The sequence below is a fragment of the Mesocricetus auratus genome, unplaced genomic scaffold (genome assembly GCF_017639785.1).
Source record: "Mesocricetus auratus isolate SY011 unplaced genomic scaffold, BCM_Maur_2.0 Super-Scaffold_100676, whole genome shotgun sequence".
In the NCBI taxonomy this organism is placed as follows: Eukaryota; Metazoa; Chordata; class Mammalia; order Rodentia; family Cricetidae; genus Mesocricetus; species Mesocricetus auratus.
In genome coordinates, this window is record NW_024429266.1 from 86902927 (window position 1) to 86921607 (window position 18681).

The 18681-nt window shown below is 42.2% G+C and overlaps 1 protein-coding gene across 2 annotated transcripts in view; it reads right to left on the reverse strand.

Moving 5' to 3' along the window:
* Thada (THADA armadillo repeat containing) overlaps nt 1–18681 on the reverse strand; it is a 285813-nt gene that overhangs the window by 203192 nt on the left and 63940 nt on the right. For both annotated transcript variants that reach the window (XM_040738715.1, XM_040738714.1), the window contains exons 23-26: nt 16297–16429; nt 13055–13168; nt 10717–10839; nt 3471–3562 (exon numbers count right to left, since the gene is read on the reverse strand). In XM_040738715.1, the coding sequence (XP_040594649.1) occupies nt 3471–3562; nt 10717–10839; nt 13055–13168; nt 16297–16429 (462 nt within the window). The remainder of the gene's footprint in view (nt 1–3470; nt 3563–10716; nt 10840–13054; nt 13169–16296; nt 16430–18681) is intronic.

An 18681-nucleotide genomic window follows, 5' to 3' on the forward strand; every position in this document is an offset into this window, starting at 1 on the left:
CAAACCCCTCCACAGCAGGTGGGGCTGTCTCATTATGGCTGTTAGATGACAAGAACATACAAGTACGGGACTGGAGAGAAGGCTCAGTGATTAAGGGGAAAGGCTGCTCTTCCAGAGGACCTGGATTCGATCATCAGTACCCACTTGGCAGCTAACAAACCACCTAGAAGTTCAATTCAAGAGGACCCGATGCCCTCTTCCAGCCTCCATGGGTAATGCATGTGCATGCTGGGCAGACAGACAAAACACCCATAACACATAATATAAAAATAAAATTGCAATGTAAAGACTCCTAGCTCATTCCAGGGAAGTGAAACTCTGTAGTCATAAAAAATCATATAGAGAAGCATGAATGTTCCTCATTGCTTTATTTGTAATAGTCTAAAACCAAAAATAATGCAAGACATCCTTCAGTCTCATAGTTTAAAATAAATAAAACTTATTAGTTCTTTATAATGTAAAGAACACATCTAGAACGAGGCCAACTGGCGCAAAAGAACATTTAATGTATTCACAGAGGGATATGGCCCCTATGATCACTCCTTTATATGTGTTTTTTTTTTTAACCCTACTATGTAGTAGGTATTGTTCCATAGACTAGGAACACAGCACTTAACCAAGGTTACAATTCTAGGAACTTAGGGGAAGCTCAAGCTCAGTATTTTGGGGCCCTCCTCATTTTGCAGGGGAGAAACTCAAGACTCAGAGAGGTCAGCTAACTTGTTTCAGTCAACTATCGCAGCCATCTGGGATAAGAGCAGGAGAAGCCAGTCTTCTTATTCCTTTGTTTAGCATCAAAAATTGGTTTATTTATTAAGCAAGTGTGTCTGTGAGTCTGCTACTCGCAAGACAGTATGTGAGGCACCAGATACACAAAGATGCCGAGATGCTAATCCTGAACTTTTCTTAAAAACCACTATCTAACATTACAGCAGGACTGTGGGACAAGAATAACAGAAGAAACAATCAAACCCGTCTTTGTGTAGGATTCCCAGTGTCACCATAGAAAAGACAGCCCAATAGTTAGTTCTGTGCTGAAGAAACCCCATGAGGACTTGTGTCCAGGTGTTGGTATTCGGGGACGATGGTGAAGAGACTGAAAGGCAGAGTGACTAAAGGAGTCTATTAAGGTCGTCTCCAGGGGCAACAGAATACCTAGAAGCCAAGCTGTTTACTCCAAGAGACACAGTTTTCCGAGCTGATGGGAAAGGCAGATGTTCTTTTCCTGTCAATTCACTCCTGCAGGTCTCTGGGCAGAAGAGCAGGGCTGTGAAAGCAAATGTCACCGCCCTGAGAGATGTCAGGTGAGGTTAATTATTTAATGGCCAAAAAAAAAAAAAAAAGAGAGACAATGTACAAGTTATCACTTCCAGCATTCTTAAAGGGCCCTGCAAATAAAATAGATGGAAAAGTCCCTGCCCTTGGGGACTTAATATTTTAAGAATAAGAATACAGCACAGAGGCAGGAGACAGGTGGCACTTTTGAGCCAGCCAGGCCAGACTTTCCATTTAAGAGCAAGAGGAAGCCTGTATAAGGACGGCACAGACAAACCCTCAGTTTACCAAAACAAAGGCTCTTACGAAAAGCGGTCATCAATCTAAATAAATAATCATTTTCCTACTTCCTTCACCTGACTTTCCAATTGCACTCAAACCGTTCTGAAACCCCTCCACTTCCTTCTTTCCAGGAAGGTTGCAATTTTCTAGCCTTTCTCATGCCAAGAGAATGAAGTAGGTGTTTTCATCAGTGTAACTTTGGCAAAATGATTTCTGTATTACTGCCCTATTCTCCACCCACTTTCAAACTAAATGAAATATCATTTTCTTCCACACACAGTAAAATTTATATGGAACACCCAAGAATCACTTGATAACAACTATAAGGAGAAATCAATTTATTTTCTTCTTTTCCAAGACAAAATCTTAATATACTCAGGCTGACCTTAAATTATGTAGCCCAGGGTGACTTTCAACTCCTGATGCTCCTACACTTACAGTCCAAGTACTAGGGTTACAGGCTTGTACTCTCAGGCTCAGTTGCTATCACTGTTAATCATGGTTTATAAGCAGACTCAATTAAGTGAGACCTTAGGACACTGGAATTCTTGCCAAAGTACACAAAACCAAGGAGAAATAGCATCAGTCATTTTATATTACTAAATGGGTAGAATACTTAAAGAAAAGTAAAAATTATAATCATCCCTCTAAACAAGCAATGTTTGATTTTTAAAACACAACTCAGTTTTTAAAACAAAATAAGAACTAGAGATATAGATCAGCAATTAAAGCACTTGTGGCTCAATTGTGAGAACCAGAGTTCAGATCCAAGCACTCACATCAGGTGACTCACAAACACCTGTAATGCCAGCTGCAATGGACCTGATGCCCTCTCTGGTCTCTGTAGGCACTGCACATACATATACATACACTCACATAGATACACGCAGATCAATTAAAAAATAAGATAGAACAGTCTAGTATTTCCATCAAATTTTTGGGAAATTCATACTTACACCCAGTTTACCTTCCTTTTTAAATATCTGGTGAATTTTATAGGCTAGCCTCAAACTCCTCATATGGTCTCAAATTCACAATGCTCCAATCTCAGCCATTGGTGTTACAGGAGTGTGCCACAGTGTCATAGTGTCTAGTACACTTTAATTCCTAAGACTTAGTTCCATCACAAGAAAATACATTGTGTAGGCAATTAAGCTGAAAAAAAAAACTTGGAGTACAGTAATCTTTTGAGGTGGGAGGGGAAACGGCCTGGACTCACATCTAGATCCTCAGAGGACAACCAATCAGACCTGATCCTAACCTATGTTCAGGAGCAACTGAGCGTGCAACAACAGTGCCATCTAGTGTTAGCATCTGCAATCCAGCTGGACCAGCTTCAGGTCCTCTCACAGGCTGGACAACTAACCCCTACTTAGAGCTCCTCTTCTTTAGAAACACAAACAACTTGTATATTGCACTGAAATTATCCACATTCAAAATGCTTCCTAGGTTCAACAGAGACACCTTGTTAAGAGATAGTATCTCAGAGAGTAAATTCCAAGAAGTCAAAAGTACTGTTTCTTCTAGGTGTTCCACATAGAAGGTACAATGAAAAGGGAGCTGGGGACATGCATCGATCAGAATACAAAGACAGGTTACATTTCTACCTGGACAGGCCAAGGTAACGTGCTGGACTGGGGGCATTTCAGGAATATTTGAAGAAGATAAAAAGGAAAGACAAAAGTTTCTGCTCATTGCACTGAGGTCAGCCTGCATTTCTGCCCTTCCAACCAAGCCCCGTTTCTGCGGCTTTCCAGACCTGCTTACTGAGGAACTGATCTGCCCAGGGTCTTGAGGGTGTGGGTAAAGTCACTGCAGTGCTCTTACAGTTGTAGATCACAGAGGCATCTATGGATTTGGCCTTGACTTTGGCCTGGACAGTGCTGTATAAAGTAAGGCTGGATCGAGCTTACCTGTTTGTTTTGCAAAGTTCATCCTTTCCCCTTTTAACTCCAAAAATTCTTGTGATCAAGGAACTAAAGAGAAGTGTGGATGAATTTCTCACCTAGTGTAGAAATGAACATAAAATAAGAGCTAAGAAATACTCATGGCATGAAACCAACATTAATAATTTTAAACTACATATTCAAAAACCATTACCTAACTGGCAGGGAGGTTTGTGCTCATAAAATAAGGCAACTGAGAAAAAAACTTTCTGATAAATCACTCAATGACTTCCTCTTAAACTGAACCAGCTGTACAATCCTACCATATGCATACACATAGCTCCTTCTAATATTATCAATTGTTTCATCGTATATTTGTATACTTCTAAAAAACAAAGCAAACTTCTCTTTCCCCGCACCCTGATGATGAACACTCGGGGAAACCTGAACTTCTCCTCTTCCTTGTGAAAAATACTTGTGAGATTTAACTTTATAGAATCCATGCAATTAAAATAGCCAAGACATTTGCTAATACTCAAGATTTTGTTTACTAATCTTACAAGGCCAGTGACCCACTCAAGTAATACTAACTATGAAGATATTTTATGGTAACTGATTAATAAAAATGAAACAGGACACCCAGTCACGGCAGCACAAGCCCATAATCCAGCATATGGGAGGCCAAAGCAGAATTGAACCCAGGACCCCTGGAAAAGCAACCAGTGTTCTTAACTGCTGAGCCATCTCTCCAGCCCCCAGTCAGGGATATACAATGACACAGTCTCAAAAAGAAAGAAAAAAAAATTCAGGTTGGAGACATGACTCAGCGGTTAAGAGCACTGGCTGTTCTTCCAGAGGACCCATGTTCAGTTACCAGAACCCACATGGTGGCTCACGACCACATACAACTCCAGTTTTAGGAGATCCAGTTCCCTCTTTTGACCTACTTGGGAACCAGTCATACATATGGTGCTTGCAGGCGAACACTCACAGGGGAAAAATAAAACAGTGAATCCTTAGAATAAAGGAAAACTACTTCTCTGCGATACTAACAGAGCCTATCTCCACTAAGCAGAGCATGTCAAGATGCTTCAGGATCATATAAAACTTTGACTATCCTAACATCATCAGCCTTCCTTAGTTATCTTGTCAAGTCAATATACACTGAAGTATACCAGAACCCTGGAGAACATTCAGAATCAGAAATCAAAAGCTGCTGTGACAGAATCTATATTCTAACTGGGTAGGTAGCAGCATAATATATGTCAACTAGTAATATTAGCCAAAAGGTCATCAAAGTAAGAATGTGAGCCAACAAGAGGGCTCAGCTGGTAAAGGCACTGGCCACTAAGTCTGATGACCTGAGCTACACACCTGGGACCTATACAGTAGAAGGAAAAAACTGACTCACACAAGTTTTCTTGTAACTCACTGTCACACATGAACCGTACATTTAAACATGCATGTGCACATGAGTGTAATAAACTTTTTAAAAAGAAAATAACTATGAAAGATTTTAAAACCAACTTCCTGAAGCCATTGCAGTAATAGTCACAAACTCAACTGCCCAGGCATAGTGACAACAAAGACATGAGCGCACTGTGCCTAGCTAGGGCAGTTACTGGTGGCCACGAGGGAATATAAGGCCACTATTGCCAGATCTTCTGTTTTTTTGGGTTGTTTTTTGTTTTCTTCAAGAGAAGCCAGAAACCCTGACTTTTATGTGAAATCTCACTATTTGGAAATACTGGCAACAAATTAAAGAAAAGTGAGGAATCATCACGAAAGCCAAATAAACACAGCAGTAGACTGCATCTGTCCCAATGGCCACCCACTGCAACCTCTCCTCTAGAAGCCCAAACTGCCAATTCTTCTACAATGCCCTTGAAATGGACTCATAGTATAACCTCCAAACTGGTTCTATAGCTGACCTACTTATAATCAATCAATGGTCAGCAAATAATGGAGCCCTGTCATAGCCCTGCCTGGTGTCCCCAACCAGCAATCCATCTACTTTGCTCAGTTATCAGTACTGTCCCTGCCCCGGCTCAGATCTGGATTATCTCAATATCTGTCCATGCCCTTTTCTTAAAAATGTAGTGGGTGGTTTTGATTTGTATTTCCCCATTGACAAAATGCTATTAAACATTATTTCATGTGTCTACTGGTCACTTTAATACCTGCTTTGGAGAAATGTATTCAGATTCACTATGTATCTTTTAAATGGGGTGGTTTTTTCTTACTGAGTTTTAACTGTTCTTTATTTAAAACTCAGGGCCTTGCCCATGCTAGGCAAGCATTCAACCACTGACCCATAACCCCTGCTGCCATTTTTGTTGCTATTTTACAAGACAGGATCTTCTATAGACCAAGTTGGGCTAGAACTTTGCTATCCTCCTGCCTCAGCTTCTGGAGTACTAGGATTGTAGAAGTGCACCTGCCATAGTTTGGTCATTTGAACACGGAATCAAATAGGGGTTGTATTAGTTACTTTTCTTATTGCTACCACCAAACACCTGATGAAAGGAAGAGAGCTTGCTCCAGTACTCAGCTGCACAGTACAGAAGGTGGGGTGGTGGGAGTGGAGACTGGATGCTCCCTGACAGAGGCAACTTGTTCCTGTTCCTGTACTCAGTTGCATGGTACAGAGCACAGCTGGCGGGAGTGGGAAACTGGCTGCTCACACTGTGTACATGTCACAGAGTCAGGGAGCAGAGAGTAGGAAAGGGGCGGGGCAACAAGTTCCAAGACCTGGTCCCAGTGACCACTTCTGCAAAAGCTCCACCCCTGGAAATTTTTATGACCTTCCCAAACAGTGACATCAGCTGGAGACCAAGCTTTCAAACACATGACATGACACGTTCAGACACAGGACACCCTGCACATTCACACCGCAGAGGCTGGAGAGAAGCAGGGGAAACAAGGTAGCGGGTGACCTAACCAATTCCAAAGACATGTGGAAACCCATTATTTTGGAAGCTAATTTTAAATATAGTAATATTTATAAGGGAATTCAAGCACAGTTACCCTGCATGGGAAGACAGTGACAGGCATGCAATATCTCCCCAGAAGCCCCCAAAACAACAAAGGCTAGTGCCACTGCCCTTGGTTGTCCCCTAGAACTAGATGGTAAGACTACTGCTAAAGACACAACACATTTTGGATAAAAGAATTCACAGACTCTGAAAGATGCATTAAGATACAAAGAACTGTTCTGCTTCTAGATCGGTATTACTAATCATGTTGGAAATGCAAATCAAACCAGAATGGGAGGGTCTGGAGAGACGGTCAGTAGTTATGGGAGGGTCTGGAGAGACAGTAGTAGTTATGGGAGGCTCTGGAGAGACGGTAGTAGTTATAGGAGGGTCTGGAGAGACAGTAGTAGTTATGGGAGGGTCTGGAGAGACGGGTAGTAGTTATGGGAGGGTCTGGAGAGACAGTCAGTAGTTATGGGAGGGTCTGGAGAGACGGTCAGTAGTTATGGGAGGGTCTGGAGAGACGGTCAGTAGTTATGGGAGGGTCTGGAGAGACGGTCAGTAGTTATGGGAGGGTCTGGAGAGACGGTAGTAGTTATGGGAGGGTCTGGAGAGACGGTAGTAGTTATGGGAGGGTCTGGAGAGACGGTAGTAGTTATGGGAGGGTCTGGAGAGATGGTAGATGTTATGGGAGGGTCTGGAGAGACGGTAGTAGTTATGGGAGGGTCTGGAGAGACGGTAGTAGTTATGGGAGGGTCTGGAGAGACGGTAGTAGTTATGGGAGGGTCTGGAGAGACGGTCAGTAGTTATGGGAGGGTCTGGAGAGACGGTCAGTAGTTATGGGAGGGTCTGGAGAGACGGTCAGTAGTTATGGGAGGGTCTGGAGAGACGGTAGTAGTTATGGGAGGGTCTGGAGAGACGGTAGTAGTTATGGGAGGGTCTGGAGAGACGGTCAGTAGTTATGGGAGGGTCTGGAGAGACGGTCAGTAGTTATGGGAGGGTCTGGAGAGACGGTAGTAGTTATGGGAGGGTCTGGAAGGCCGTCAGTAGTTATGGGAGGGTCTGGAGAGACGGTAGTAGTTATGGGAGGGTCTGGAGAGACAGTAGTAGTTATGGGAGGGTCTGGAGAGACGGTAGTAGTTATAGGAGGGTCTGGAGAGACGGTCAGTAGTTATGGGAGGGTCTGGAGAGACGGTCAGTAGTTATGGGAGGGTCTGGAGAGATGGTCAGTAGTTATGGGAGGGTCTGGAGAGACGGTAGTAGTTATGGGAGGGTCTGGAGAGACGGGTAGTAGTTATGGGAGGGTCTGGAGAGACAGTCAGTAGTTATGGGAGGGTCTGGAGAGACGGTCAGTAGTTATGGGAGGGTCTGGAAAGACGGTCAGTAGTTATGGGAGGGTCTGGAGAGACGGTCAGTAGTTATGGGAGGGTCTGGAGAGACGGTAGTAGTTATAGGAGGGTCTGGAGAGACGCTCAGTAGTTATGGGAGGGTCTGGAGAGACGGTAGTAGTTATGGGAGGGTCTGGAGAGACGCTCAGTAGTTATGGGAGGGTCTGGAGAGACGGTAGTAGTTATGGGAGGGTCTGGAGAGACGGTAGTAGTTATGGGAGGGTCTGGAGAGACGGTAGTAGTTATGGGAGGGTCTGGAAGGCCGTCAGTAGTTATGGGAGGGTCTGGAGAGACGGTCAGTAGTTATGGGAGGCTCTGGAGAGACGGTAGTAGTTACGGGAGGGTCTGGAGAGACGGTAGTAGTTATGGGAGGGTCTGGAGAGACGGTAGTAGTTATGGGAGGGTCTGGAGAGACGGTAGTAGTTATGGGAGGGTCTGGAGAGACGCTCAGTAGTTATGGGAGGGTCTGGAGAGACGGTAGTAGTTATAGGAGGGTCTGGAGAGACAGTCAGTAGTTATAGGAGGGTCTGGAGAGACGGTAGTAGTTATGGGAGGGTCTGGAGAGACAGTCAGTAGTTATAGGAGGGTCTGGAGAGACGGTAGTAGTTATGGGAGGGTCTGGAGAGACGGTAGTAGTTATAGGAGGGTCTGGAGAGAAGGTAGTAGTTATGGGAGGGTCTGGAGAGACGGTCAGTAGTTATGGGAGGGTCTGGAGAGACGGTAGTAGTTATGGGAGGGTCTGGAGAGACGGTCAGTAGTTATGGGAGGGTCTGGAGAGACGGTCAGTAGTTATGGGAGGGTCTGGAGAGATGGTAGTAGTTATGGGAGGGTCTGGAGAGACGGTCAGTAGTTATAGGAGGGTCTGGAGAGACGGTAGTAGTTATGGGAGGGTCTGGAGAGACGGTAGTAGTTATGGGAGGGTCTGGAGAGACGGTAGTAGGTATAGGAGGGTCTGGAGAGAAGGTAGTAGTTATGGGAGGGTCTGGAGAGACGGTAGTAGTTATGGGAGGGTCTGGAGAGACGGTCAGTAGTTATGGGAGGGTCTGGAGAGACGGTAGTAGTTATGGGAGGGTCTGGAGAGACGGTAGTAGTTATGGGAGGGTCTGCAGAGACGGTAGTAGTTATGGGACGGTCTGGAGAGACGGTAGTAGGTATAGGAGGGTCTGGAGAGAAGGTAGTAGTTATGGGAGGGTCTGGAGAGACGGTAGTAGTTATGGGAGGGTCTGGAGAGACGGTAGTAGTTATAGGAGGGTCTGGAGAGACGGTAGTAGTTATGGGAGGGTCTGGAGAGACGGTAGTAGTTATGGGAGGGTCTGGAGAGACGGTAGTAGTTATGGGAGGGTCTGGAGAGACGGTAGTAGTTATGGGAGGGTCTGGAGAGACGGTAGTAGTTATGGGAGGGTCTGGAGAGACGGTCAGTAGTTATGGGAGGGTCTGGAGAGACGGTAGTAGTTATGGGAGGGTCTGGAGAGACAGTCAGTAGTTATAGGAGGGTCTGGAGAGACGGTAGTAGTTATGGGAGGGTCTGGAGAGACAGTCAGTAGTTATAGGAGGGTCTGGAGAGACGGTAGTAGTTATGGGAGGGTCTGGAGAGACGGTAGTAGTTATAGGAGGGTCTGGAGAGACGGTAGTAGTTATAGGAGGGTCTGGAGAGACGGTAGTAGTTATAGGAGGGTCTGGAGAGACGGTAGTAGTTATAGGAGGGTCTGGAGAGAAGGTAGTAGTTATGGGAGGGTCTGGAGAGACGGTCAGTAGTTATGGGAGGGTCTGGAGAGACGGTAGTAGTTATGGGAGGGTCTGGAGAGACGGTCAGTAGTTATGGGAGGGTCTGGAGAGACGGTCAGTAGTTATGGGAGGGTCTGGAGAGATGGTAGTAGTTATGGGAGGGTCTGGAGAGACGGTCAGTAGTTATAGGAGGGTCTGGAGAGACGGTAGTAGTTATGGGAGGGTCTGGAGAGACGGTAGTAGTTATAGGAGGGTCTGGAGAGACGGTAGTAGGTATAGGAGGGTCTGGAGAGAAGGTAGTAGTTATGGGAGGGTCTGGAGAGACGGTCAGTAGTTATGGGAGGGTCTGGAGAGACGGTCAGTAGTTATGGGAGGGTCTGGAGAGACGGTAGTAGTTAAGAGCTTTGTTGCTCATACAGAGCAGCTGGGTTCCACTTCCATCTCCCACATGGTGGCTCATAATTATCTGTAACTCCACTTCTAGAGAATCCAATGCCCTCTTCTGATCTCCACAAGCATCAGGCATGTTATGTGGCATACAAATATATGTGCAGGCAAAACACTAACACACATAAAAATAAATAAGTCTGAAAATATTTTTCAAAAACTAGAATGGAATTCTATTTCACACTTTTTAGGATGGATTATCATTAAAGAAAAGGAAAATAATAAATGGTGGTGATGACATAGGGAAATGGAGCTCTTGTGCATGGCTGATGTGAATGCGAATGGTTCTGCCACGGTAGGAAAAAGGTTCCTAAAATGTAAAGCAGAATTACTCTGTGATAGACCCAAACAAACTGAGAGCAGGGATTCAGAGAACTGGTATATAAGTATTTACTGCTGAACCATTCATAATTAAAAGCTTGGAAGCAATCTCAAAGCCCATCATGATGGTAACTGACTAAACCTGTAAAACTATAAGCCAGTTCCAATTAAATGTTTTCCTTTATAAGAATCGTTGCGGTCATCATGTCTCTTCACAGCAGCAGAAACCCTAAGTAACACAGAACCATAAAATAAAGGAATAAATGTAGTCTGATTGAAAAAAAACTTATTCCATGGAGGAATTAGTTGATACAATACAGCATATATATTTTATCATCAGGAAAAGGTCAGCTTATCAAAAATCTATTATTCAAAGGCATAATTAACTCGGTGGAGACAAATGGCAAGAACACTCACTGCCCAGACAGGTGACGTGAAGCCCAGAATTGCAGCCTTAGCTCCGTCAGCAACATAAGGAATGATGTTTTCCCCCAGACGTGTATCTCTGAACAGGGCTCGAAGGATATTTAAAGCATGAACCTAGAATGAAAAGCTCAAGATCAGTGGTGGGCTTAATACTATGGTTAATTCTGAATCTGTACACAAATTACCACTAGTGGACAGTTCTCAAATGAAATAGCACATTTAAGAAAATACACTTGTAAACTGAAAACCTAAGTGAAGAGTTTATAAAATGGAGCAAAACAACTAAGAAAGCTTTGTCCATTGAGCATGTGTAGAATTCTGTACCTAGTGAATAAGAACGGTAGATTCTTTCCAAAGATACTTGGAACATTTATTTAATTTTTAAAAACAATCCCAAACTTATCCACAAACAGAATCACAATAAATAACAACTATTGCTATCTTGTAGATTGTGCTCTCACCATAGTGGAATTGGGTAGAAACATTTTTTTAATGCTTTTAAAGTAAATACACTTGAAAACACTGGTCAAGGTGCTGGCTAGATAGCTCAGAGGTTAAGAGCACTGACTGTTCTTGTAGAACACCTACGTTCTGGACCCTCAAGGTCCAGAACCACCGTAACTACAGTTTCACAGGATCTGACTGCCTGTTCTGACCTCCATAAGAACAAGGCATGCCAGGCGGTGGTGGCTCACGCCTTTAATCCCAGCACTCGGGAGGCAGAGGCAGGCGGATCTCTGTGAGTTCGAGGCCAGGCTGGACCGACAGCCTCCAAAACAATACAGAGAGACCCTGTCTCGTAAAAACAAAAAACAAAAAAACAAAAAAAAAAACAAGGCACAAACATTGTCCATAAACATACATGCATTCAAAACATGCATACACATAAATAAATAATTATTAAAAATTTTAAGCAATGATCAAAATTCTTTAACATTCATAATAAAATACTAGCAAGGCTTTTAGACACTGACACTGTAAAATGTACTTTAATTGATTCTAAAGAAAAGAAATGTAAGCTGGGTAGTGGTGGCACATGCCTTAATCCCAGCACTCAGGAGGCAGAGGCAGGTGGATCTCTGGCTTGTAAAAAAACAAACAAACAAACAAACAAAAATGTTTGTTTAAAGTGAGTTAAATGTATATCTTCAATGTCCATATTTAAAAATACTAAAAAAAAGCAAACAAAAACAAATGTTAGGTGTTCACTTAATATTTTAGAAAAACAATTCTCAAAACAAAAATAAAATAAAGTTGTTTTAAACAGCAAAAATACAACTAAGATCATTAAACCTTTGTGGTGATGGAGACCAAACCCAAGCCTTGCACACACTAGTAAAGTGCTGAGCCACTGAGCTATAGCCCAAGAACAAAAGCTGACTTTTAAAATCAGATTTCTCACCACTCCAACAAGGCAGAAAGAGAGAAGTCACAAATAAGCAATATTACTGAAGCCAAAGAACCTCATTATTTGTCAAAGTTCCTGTCAACTTGGGTCTTTTTCAAAGTAGCCACCTTAAAAAAAAAAATACATGTTTCTCACATTTCATTGAAAACTGTCTTGTTATGGTCTTTTTTGAAAAATGATTACTAACATGTTAGTTACTTTTCCCAAAGAATTTTAGAGTAATTGGCCACTATGTATATGTTAACGAAACGAACATCATAGCTTCTCCCAGCTGGCCCATACTATGGCTCCTGATACCACCTATGACTTAAAACCAAATAAACTAACTTTTCTTTCCTATAAACTTTAGCCTTGTTCCCTAACTGAGCATGGGCTTTCCACAGTAACATCCTACTAAGAAATATTTACCAAGGAAACCTAGATGATCAGGCACACATGCTAATTACTGCCTAGTAGAGGAGTACAGCTAGCAGGAGTGTTGACCCAACTGCATATTACCCAGTGACTAGAAGACACTAAAACATTACTTAAAATTGAAATATAAACATACTAAAAATAAGACACCACAATTTAAAGAAAGATTCAAATGCTCAACTACAAAGTGTGTATCAACTCAAAGATGCACATATGAGATTCAAGGGACTACATACTCATTTCTTATTTTTAGATGCATTAGTAACACATAGCTTGTCAACTGAATGTTTTCAACAGAGTTTAAAAGTTGTTCACTCTCATCAATACGTATCAACCACAGCAAGTTTATTTTGTGGATAGGAAAGACAAAATAAATAAATAAATAACACCAACCCTCCTAAACACTTCACATTGCCCTTTCTGCAGGAGTTGTCTTCAGCAGATACCTTTAAAAACAAATACATAGCAGAGCCTTAACTACTCTCCCTGCAGCATCTCCATCATTACCTGGGGGACTGTGCCCTTTGAGCCATCTACAGGCAAAGCCAAAGAGATCAGCTCTTTCATTGTTATTTTCAACAAATCCATTTTGCCTTTCTTTGGTTCAGATGCCAATAATGCCTGTGAGGGGGAAAAATACCAAAATTAATGGGCTTTGATTTTGCATACACCTATCTGTTGGCTTTGGAATCTATCCCCAAACTGAAAATACTCTGTATAAAAACAAGACTACTGGGGTGAGTTAATTAAGCCAGACTGCTTTAACCAAGTAACTTAACTTCTCTTCCTTGTTCATGTATGAAATTGGGTTAAGGTAAAATCAAGTCAACTCCACAGACCCTTCTGTTTACTTGTTGATAATATAATTATAAGCAGCTGATGAATAAACGACATAGATAGGCCACTTTGTAAGAACCACAATCAGGTAAAATGGCAGATACAATAAACAAGGCACTTTCAGAAACAAATTGATCAGATGAGAAAATTTTCTTAATTTAAACAGTTACAAGAACATTCTAGATTAGATTTCTTCTAAAGGTTGTCAGGCCCTCTAGATATTGATCAACAAGTTAATTCTTCACAGAAGAGTCTACACAAAGTCTAATTATGCCACAGTATCTGAAACTCCACAGGACAAAAAGAAACATTGCAAACCCCACAGGGATCTTGCACTTAGATTTCAAAGGAGCCACTTACTTACTTGGTGACTAGCATCCAATAAACAAAATAATGGGCTATCAGCCCACTTAAGGCAATATAATAAAAAGAAATAAAGTACTGATATATGTGACAACATGAATGAATCCTGAAAATATACTGCTAAGTGAAAGAAGCCAGACACAAAAGATTGAATATTGTGTGATTCCATTTACATGCAATGTCCACAACAGACAAATCCACGGAGACAGAAAGATCAGTGGTTGCCTAAGGCTGAGAGCAGCAGAGGTGGAGGGAATTGGGAGTAAGGCTAATGGATGGGGTTAGGAGATACTCTAAGATTAGATTGTGCTAACGGTTATCGAGCTCTGAGAATACAGTGAAAGTCACAATACTGTATACATTAAATGCACGAACTGTTGCCACAAGTGAATTCAATCTCAACAAAGTTGGCAACAAAAAGCCACTTCAGCCACATTCTTAAACTCGTCCTCCACATCTGCATCTGTAAGATGCAGCGTCTGGCTCTCTAGAGCCAGAGTTTGCAACTATCCTGCATCTTCTAAATCCATGACAACCTATGCAATAAGAATGCACAAGACAGACATATAAACAGACTTAAACACGTTCATCACAATGTATCTACGCTCTGAGAACATGCTCTATGAATTTTTAAAAACTGTTCACACAAGGGGTGAACCTGTACACTGAAACGGTAGTTTCTCACCACAGCTGACTGCAAACTGAAGTTGTCAGCAGAACAAAGGGTATTACTCTAGTGCTAATTAAAACTTTATTCCACTAAAATAAATTAGAAAGCTACACTCAATTACTGAAAGGTGTTCTTCCCAGGAACTTGACTCAACTCACCTTGCCTTAAAGAACCAGGCAAACTATGGCAATGTTGCCTGGTGCGTATGGGTTCAGAAAATGGACTTGGTGGTCACTCTATAACATAAGGTGAGTATCTCAGCTAGAACAACCACATAGCACCAACACTGGGCAGGACCCTCAATTACCTGGCATTTGTCCTCAGAAAAGAAGGTTACATAACACAGCAGGTCAGAAGGAACTGCAAGTAGGAAACTAAACCACACTTAGCCAGGCAGGAGGTACAGGCAGGACTTCTGGACAGAGAGTCCTCTAGGGAGAAAAAAGGGGGAGTCTCCAACAGGACACAAAAGAAGCAGGGCACGCAGGAGGAGAGGTAAAAGCCATGAGCCATGTGACAGTACATAGATTAAGAGAAACAGGTTAACTTAAGTTATAGGAACTAGTGATTTCAATCATTCACTTCTGTGATTGCTGCCCCGTGGGCATCAAAAAGTCATGAAGAAAGCAGGAATAAGAGAAAGAAACAAGGGATGGAGAGACGGCTCAGCAGTTGAGAGCACTGACTGCTCTTCCAGAGGACTCTGGTTCAATTCCCAGCACCCACATGGCAGCTCATAACTGTCTGTAACTCCAAGATCTGACACCCTCACAAAGACATACACACAGACAAAATGTCAATGCAAATAAAATAAGAATAAACAAATTACTTTAAAGAGAGAAAGAAAAAAGTACAGGGAGACTAAGAAAGATGGCTACTTTATTTACTTCAATTGTGCTTATTCCACCACCAATTTGTGCATTTTGTCTTACTATAAACAAGGATGGTATCTGATTTAGTATTTCAAGGGTACTGGTGATTATTCTTTGTGATAATGAAGCGACAGTCTCTTACTCTCTATCTTGTAGAAAGGAACTATTTACCCGTCAGCGGCACTAGCAGCATATGGGGATATGAGCAGGTTGTAAGGTATAATTATTGTAAAAAGCAAGTGTCAAGTATGTTTCCATCGTGTTCAGAAACTGCACTCACATGTAGTTTCACATGATGATGTGGTCAAGAGACATATAGACTGGGTTAAACTTTAGCAAGCTTTATATCCCTGTGACCTTTGGCAAGTCGCTTCCTCAGTCTCCAGCCTCCTCACTGGGGATATATTCACAGGGTTTAGGTGGGGATCAAATGAAGTAACAGACATGACGTGACCATGGCTAACTGTGAGTGACTATTAAGACTATGGTTCTTATGACGGATATGTTATAGGAGGACGCAGATATGGATACATCCTAGAAATAAGCAACCGCTGTGCCAGTAATCTCTGACTACCAACACACAGACGGAAATCTATATTACCCTGTGTTTATACTACAACACTGACCTCCTGATCTAAAAGCAGATCTGACACAGAACATTCTGTCCACAAATTAAAACAAAATCACACAGGAGACAGAGAGATGGCACAGCCACCAAATGTTAACAACCTACATTCAATCCCTAGGGTCTACATGATGGAAAGAGAGAACCAACTCCAGCAAGTTGCCCTCTGATCTCTAAATGTGAACCATAGTATGTGTATGCCTGTGCACACACACACACAAATAAATAAATAAATAAATGCAATAAAAATAACCAAGTCATAAATGCTATGGTACTGGAAAGACAGAAACACCCTAATGCAATACATTTCTCACATACTAATAAGGTGAGAATACAGTTTCAGAGCACACACAGAACCAGTGTGGTGGTCTCGGGTGAGTACCTGTATGTAGAAAGGGATCCCAGCACTTCGCCTTGTGGCACAGAGTTTGGAAGAGGGATCACTGCTTTTAATTTCCTCCAAAACACTCCACAGCCACTGCTCCGGCAGCTTCTGCAGACTCACAGCAGAGCATCTAAAAGGGACAAACAAATGTTTGGTGTTATCAAGCTCTAAAAGGTAAAAGTGCTAACCAGGATGTTGATTAACACTGTAGGGAATAATAAACATTTTATGGTGAGAAGATTAAACCTGTACTTTTCAGCCTATTATTATATACCTATTAAACAGTTACCCTCGATGTCAGCCTGCTAAGGTCTAGAGTCACCCGAGAGATAAGCTTCTGAGCATGCCTGTGAGGGGCCCCATCAACTGTGGGCTCAGTAGAGAAAGGCATGCACTCTCTGGCCTTTTTCCAGCTGTGGATCCAGCTTCTTCAAGCTCCTGATGCCTGGGACTTTTCCCTCAAGTTGCTGTTTTCAGGATGTCCCCTCACAGCAGCAGGAAGGTCACTAAGGCCCCCTCATTACTAGTGTGTGTCTGGGACTTGAAGTCATTAAATGTTCTACTCCCTACAACTGCTGTGTGTAAAGCATGACCTCAGCTACAAACCAGCTGGATCACTCCATACTCATCAGTCTGAAGAAGCCTCACAAAGCTCATACAGATATCCATATGTAAGACTCAAGGTTTCCAACAAGAACTTCATACATAGTAAAGTCTTCTGTAGTTGAGTCTCATTTACAGAGATTACACACAGCCACAGTAAACAAATGAATTTAACGTTCGTTCTAATAATTACTTTCATCTCACTTAAAATGTGGCTTCTCACAGATAATACTTTTTCAAGTTTGTAGAATATTAAGAATGAAATTTATCTGGGATGAGGTAAAACATGTTAAAAGTTTATTTGAAAGAGGATTTTCTTAAAATTCAGTGTGTGTATGCATGTGTGTGCATTTGTGTTTATGCATGTGTGTATGCATGTGTTGTATGTGTACGTATGCATGAGTATGTGTGGGATCTGAGGACTGTCACAGCAATGTTTAGGAGACCCGCTGACCACTGCACACCAGGAGACTTTTGCTCTACTGTGTTAGCATTAGCTGGAGCAGCAGCACACTCAAGGGCAGGGAAACAGTCACCTTGGAGAGGGGGGCGCCGTGACCTAAGGAAGTGGTGCTAGAGGTTAGGCGTGGGGCCTTGATGCATCAGGCAAAAGTTCTCCTGCTAAGCTAGATCCCCAGTCCTTTTCTAGTTGTTATTCTGACAAAAGGTCTCAGTAAGTTGCCCACACAGGCCTGGAATCTGGCAATCCCCTGACTCAGCCTTTCCAAGCAGGAATTAAAGACCAGGATCTGCTTAGCTGAAATTAACACAATAAAATAACATCAAATTGGAAAATGTTTTCAATGTAAGTAGAAGAAAACAGTCATCAGAAAGATAACTGGCTGTAATTTAGAGCAGGAGTTGCACCTTACACACACATTTGGGTTTAGTTTTTTCTTTATTCTGGTATAAAACAGTGAACTTCCATTTCTGACTAAGCATTCCAGACAGCAACTGCAATTTAGATAAATACTTCACACTGACTGAAATATAGAGCTAATACTACTTAAACTGTGTCTTTGACAAGAACTGAAGCATTTTCAGTCTTGAACATTAGAGTCAAATCCCCTACACTCGGCAGGCTGAGATTTTACAGATTTCCTCATAGATGGATTAAAATCCATCCCTCTAGCCTTGCATCTTCCCACCTGTGTCCTTCGGCCACCAAAACTAACTCTCAGAAGTTTAAACCACTGGCCGGGGATATAGCTCAGCTGGCACAGCATTTGCCTGGCATGTTCAAAGCCCTAGGTCCAATCCCCAGTACTGAGATAAAAAAATCTGAATCAGGAGACTAAATAAAAGCCAAAGGATTAACAACAAACTCTAATGTGACAACCTTGTTTAGACGCTGATTAGAATAAAATGTAAGAATGACACTGCCAAGTAATATTTTAAAAATTTATGCATGTTCTAGATATAGCAGACACCAAGGAAGTAGGCATGGCATTGAGACATAAGGAAAAGTGTCTACATGTTTAGAGACACATTCAGAAGGGCCTGGAAGTAAAGCTCATAAACCAAGACCTGTATTCCAACACTTCAACCACTGCCATGCAGAGGCACAAAGCATGTGTGGCGAATTCTGATAACTGGTGAATCTGAGCAATGACGACATTCCCCTTAGTCTGAAAAGTCATATATGAACTGGACCTAACCTACCTACTTTAATTTCATCAATTTCTATACAGATATTATTTTAATAAGACTCTTCTCTTTGCTGGCTTCTACAGTAGCATACAACACACATGCACACCAAATATGCACACACCCATATTT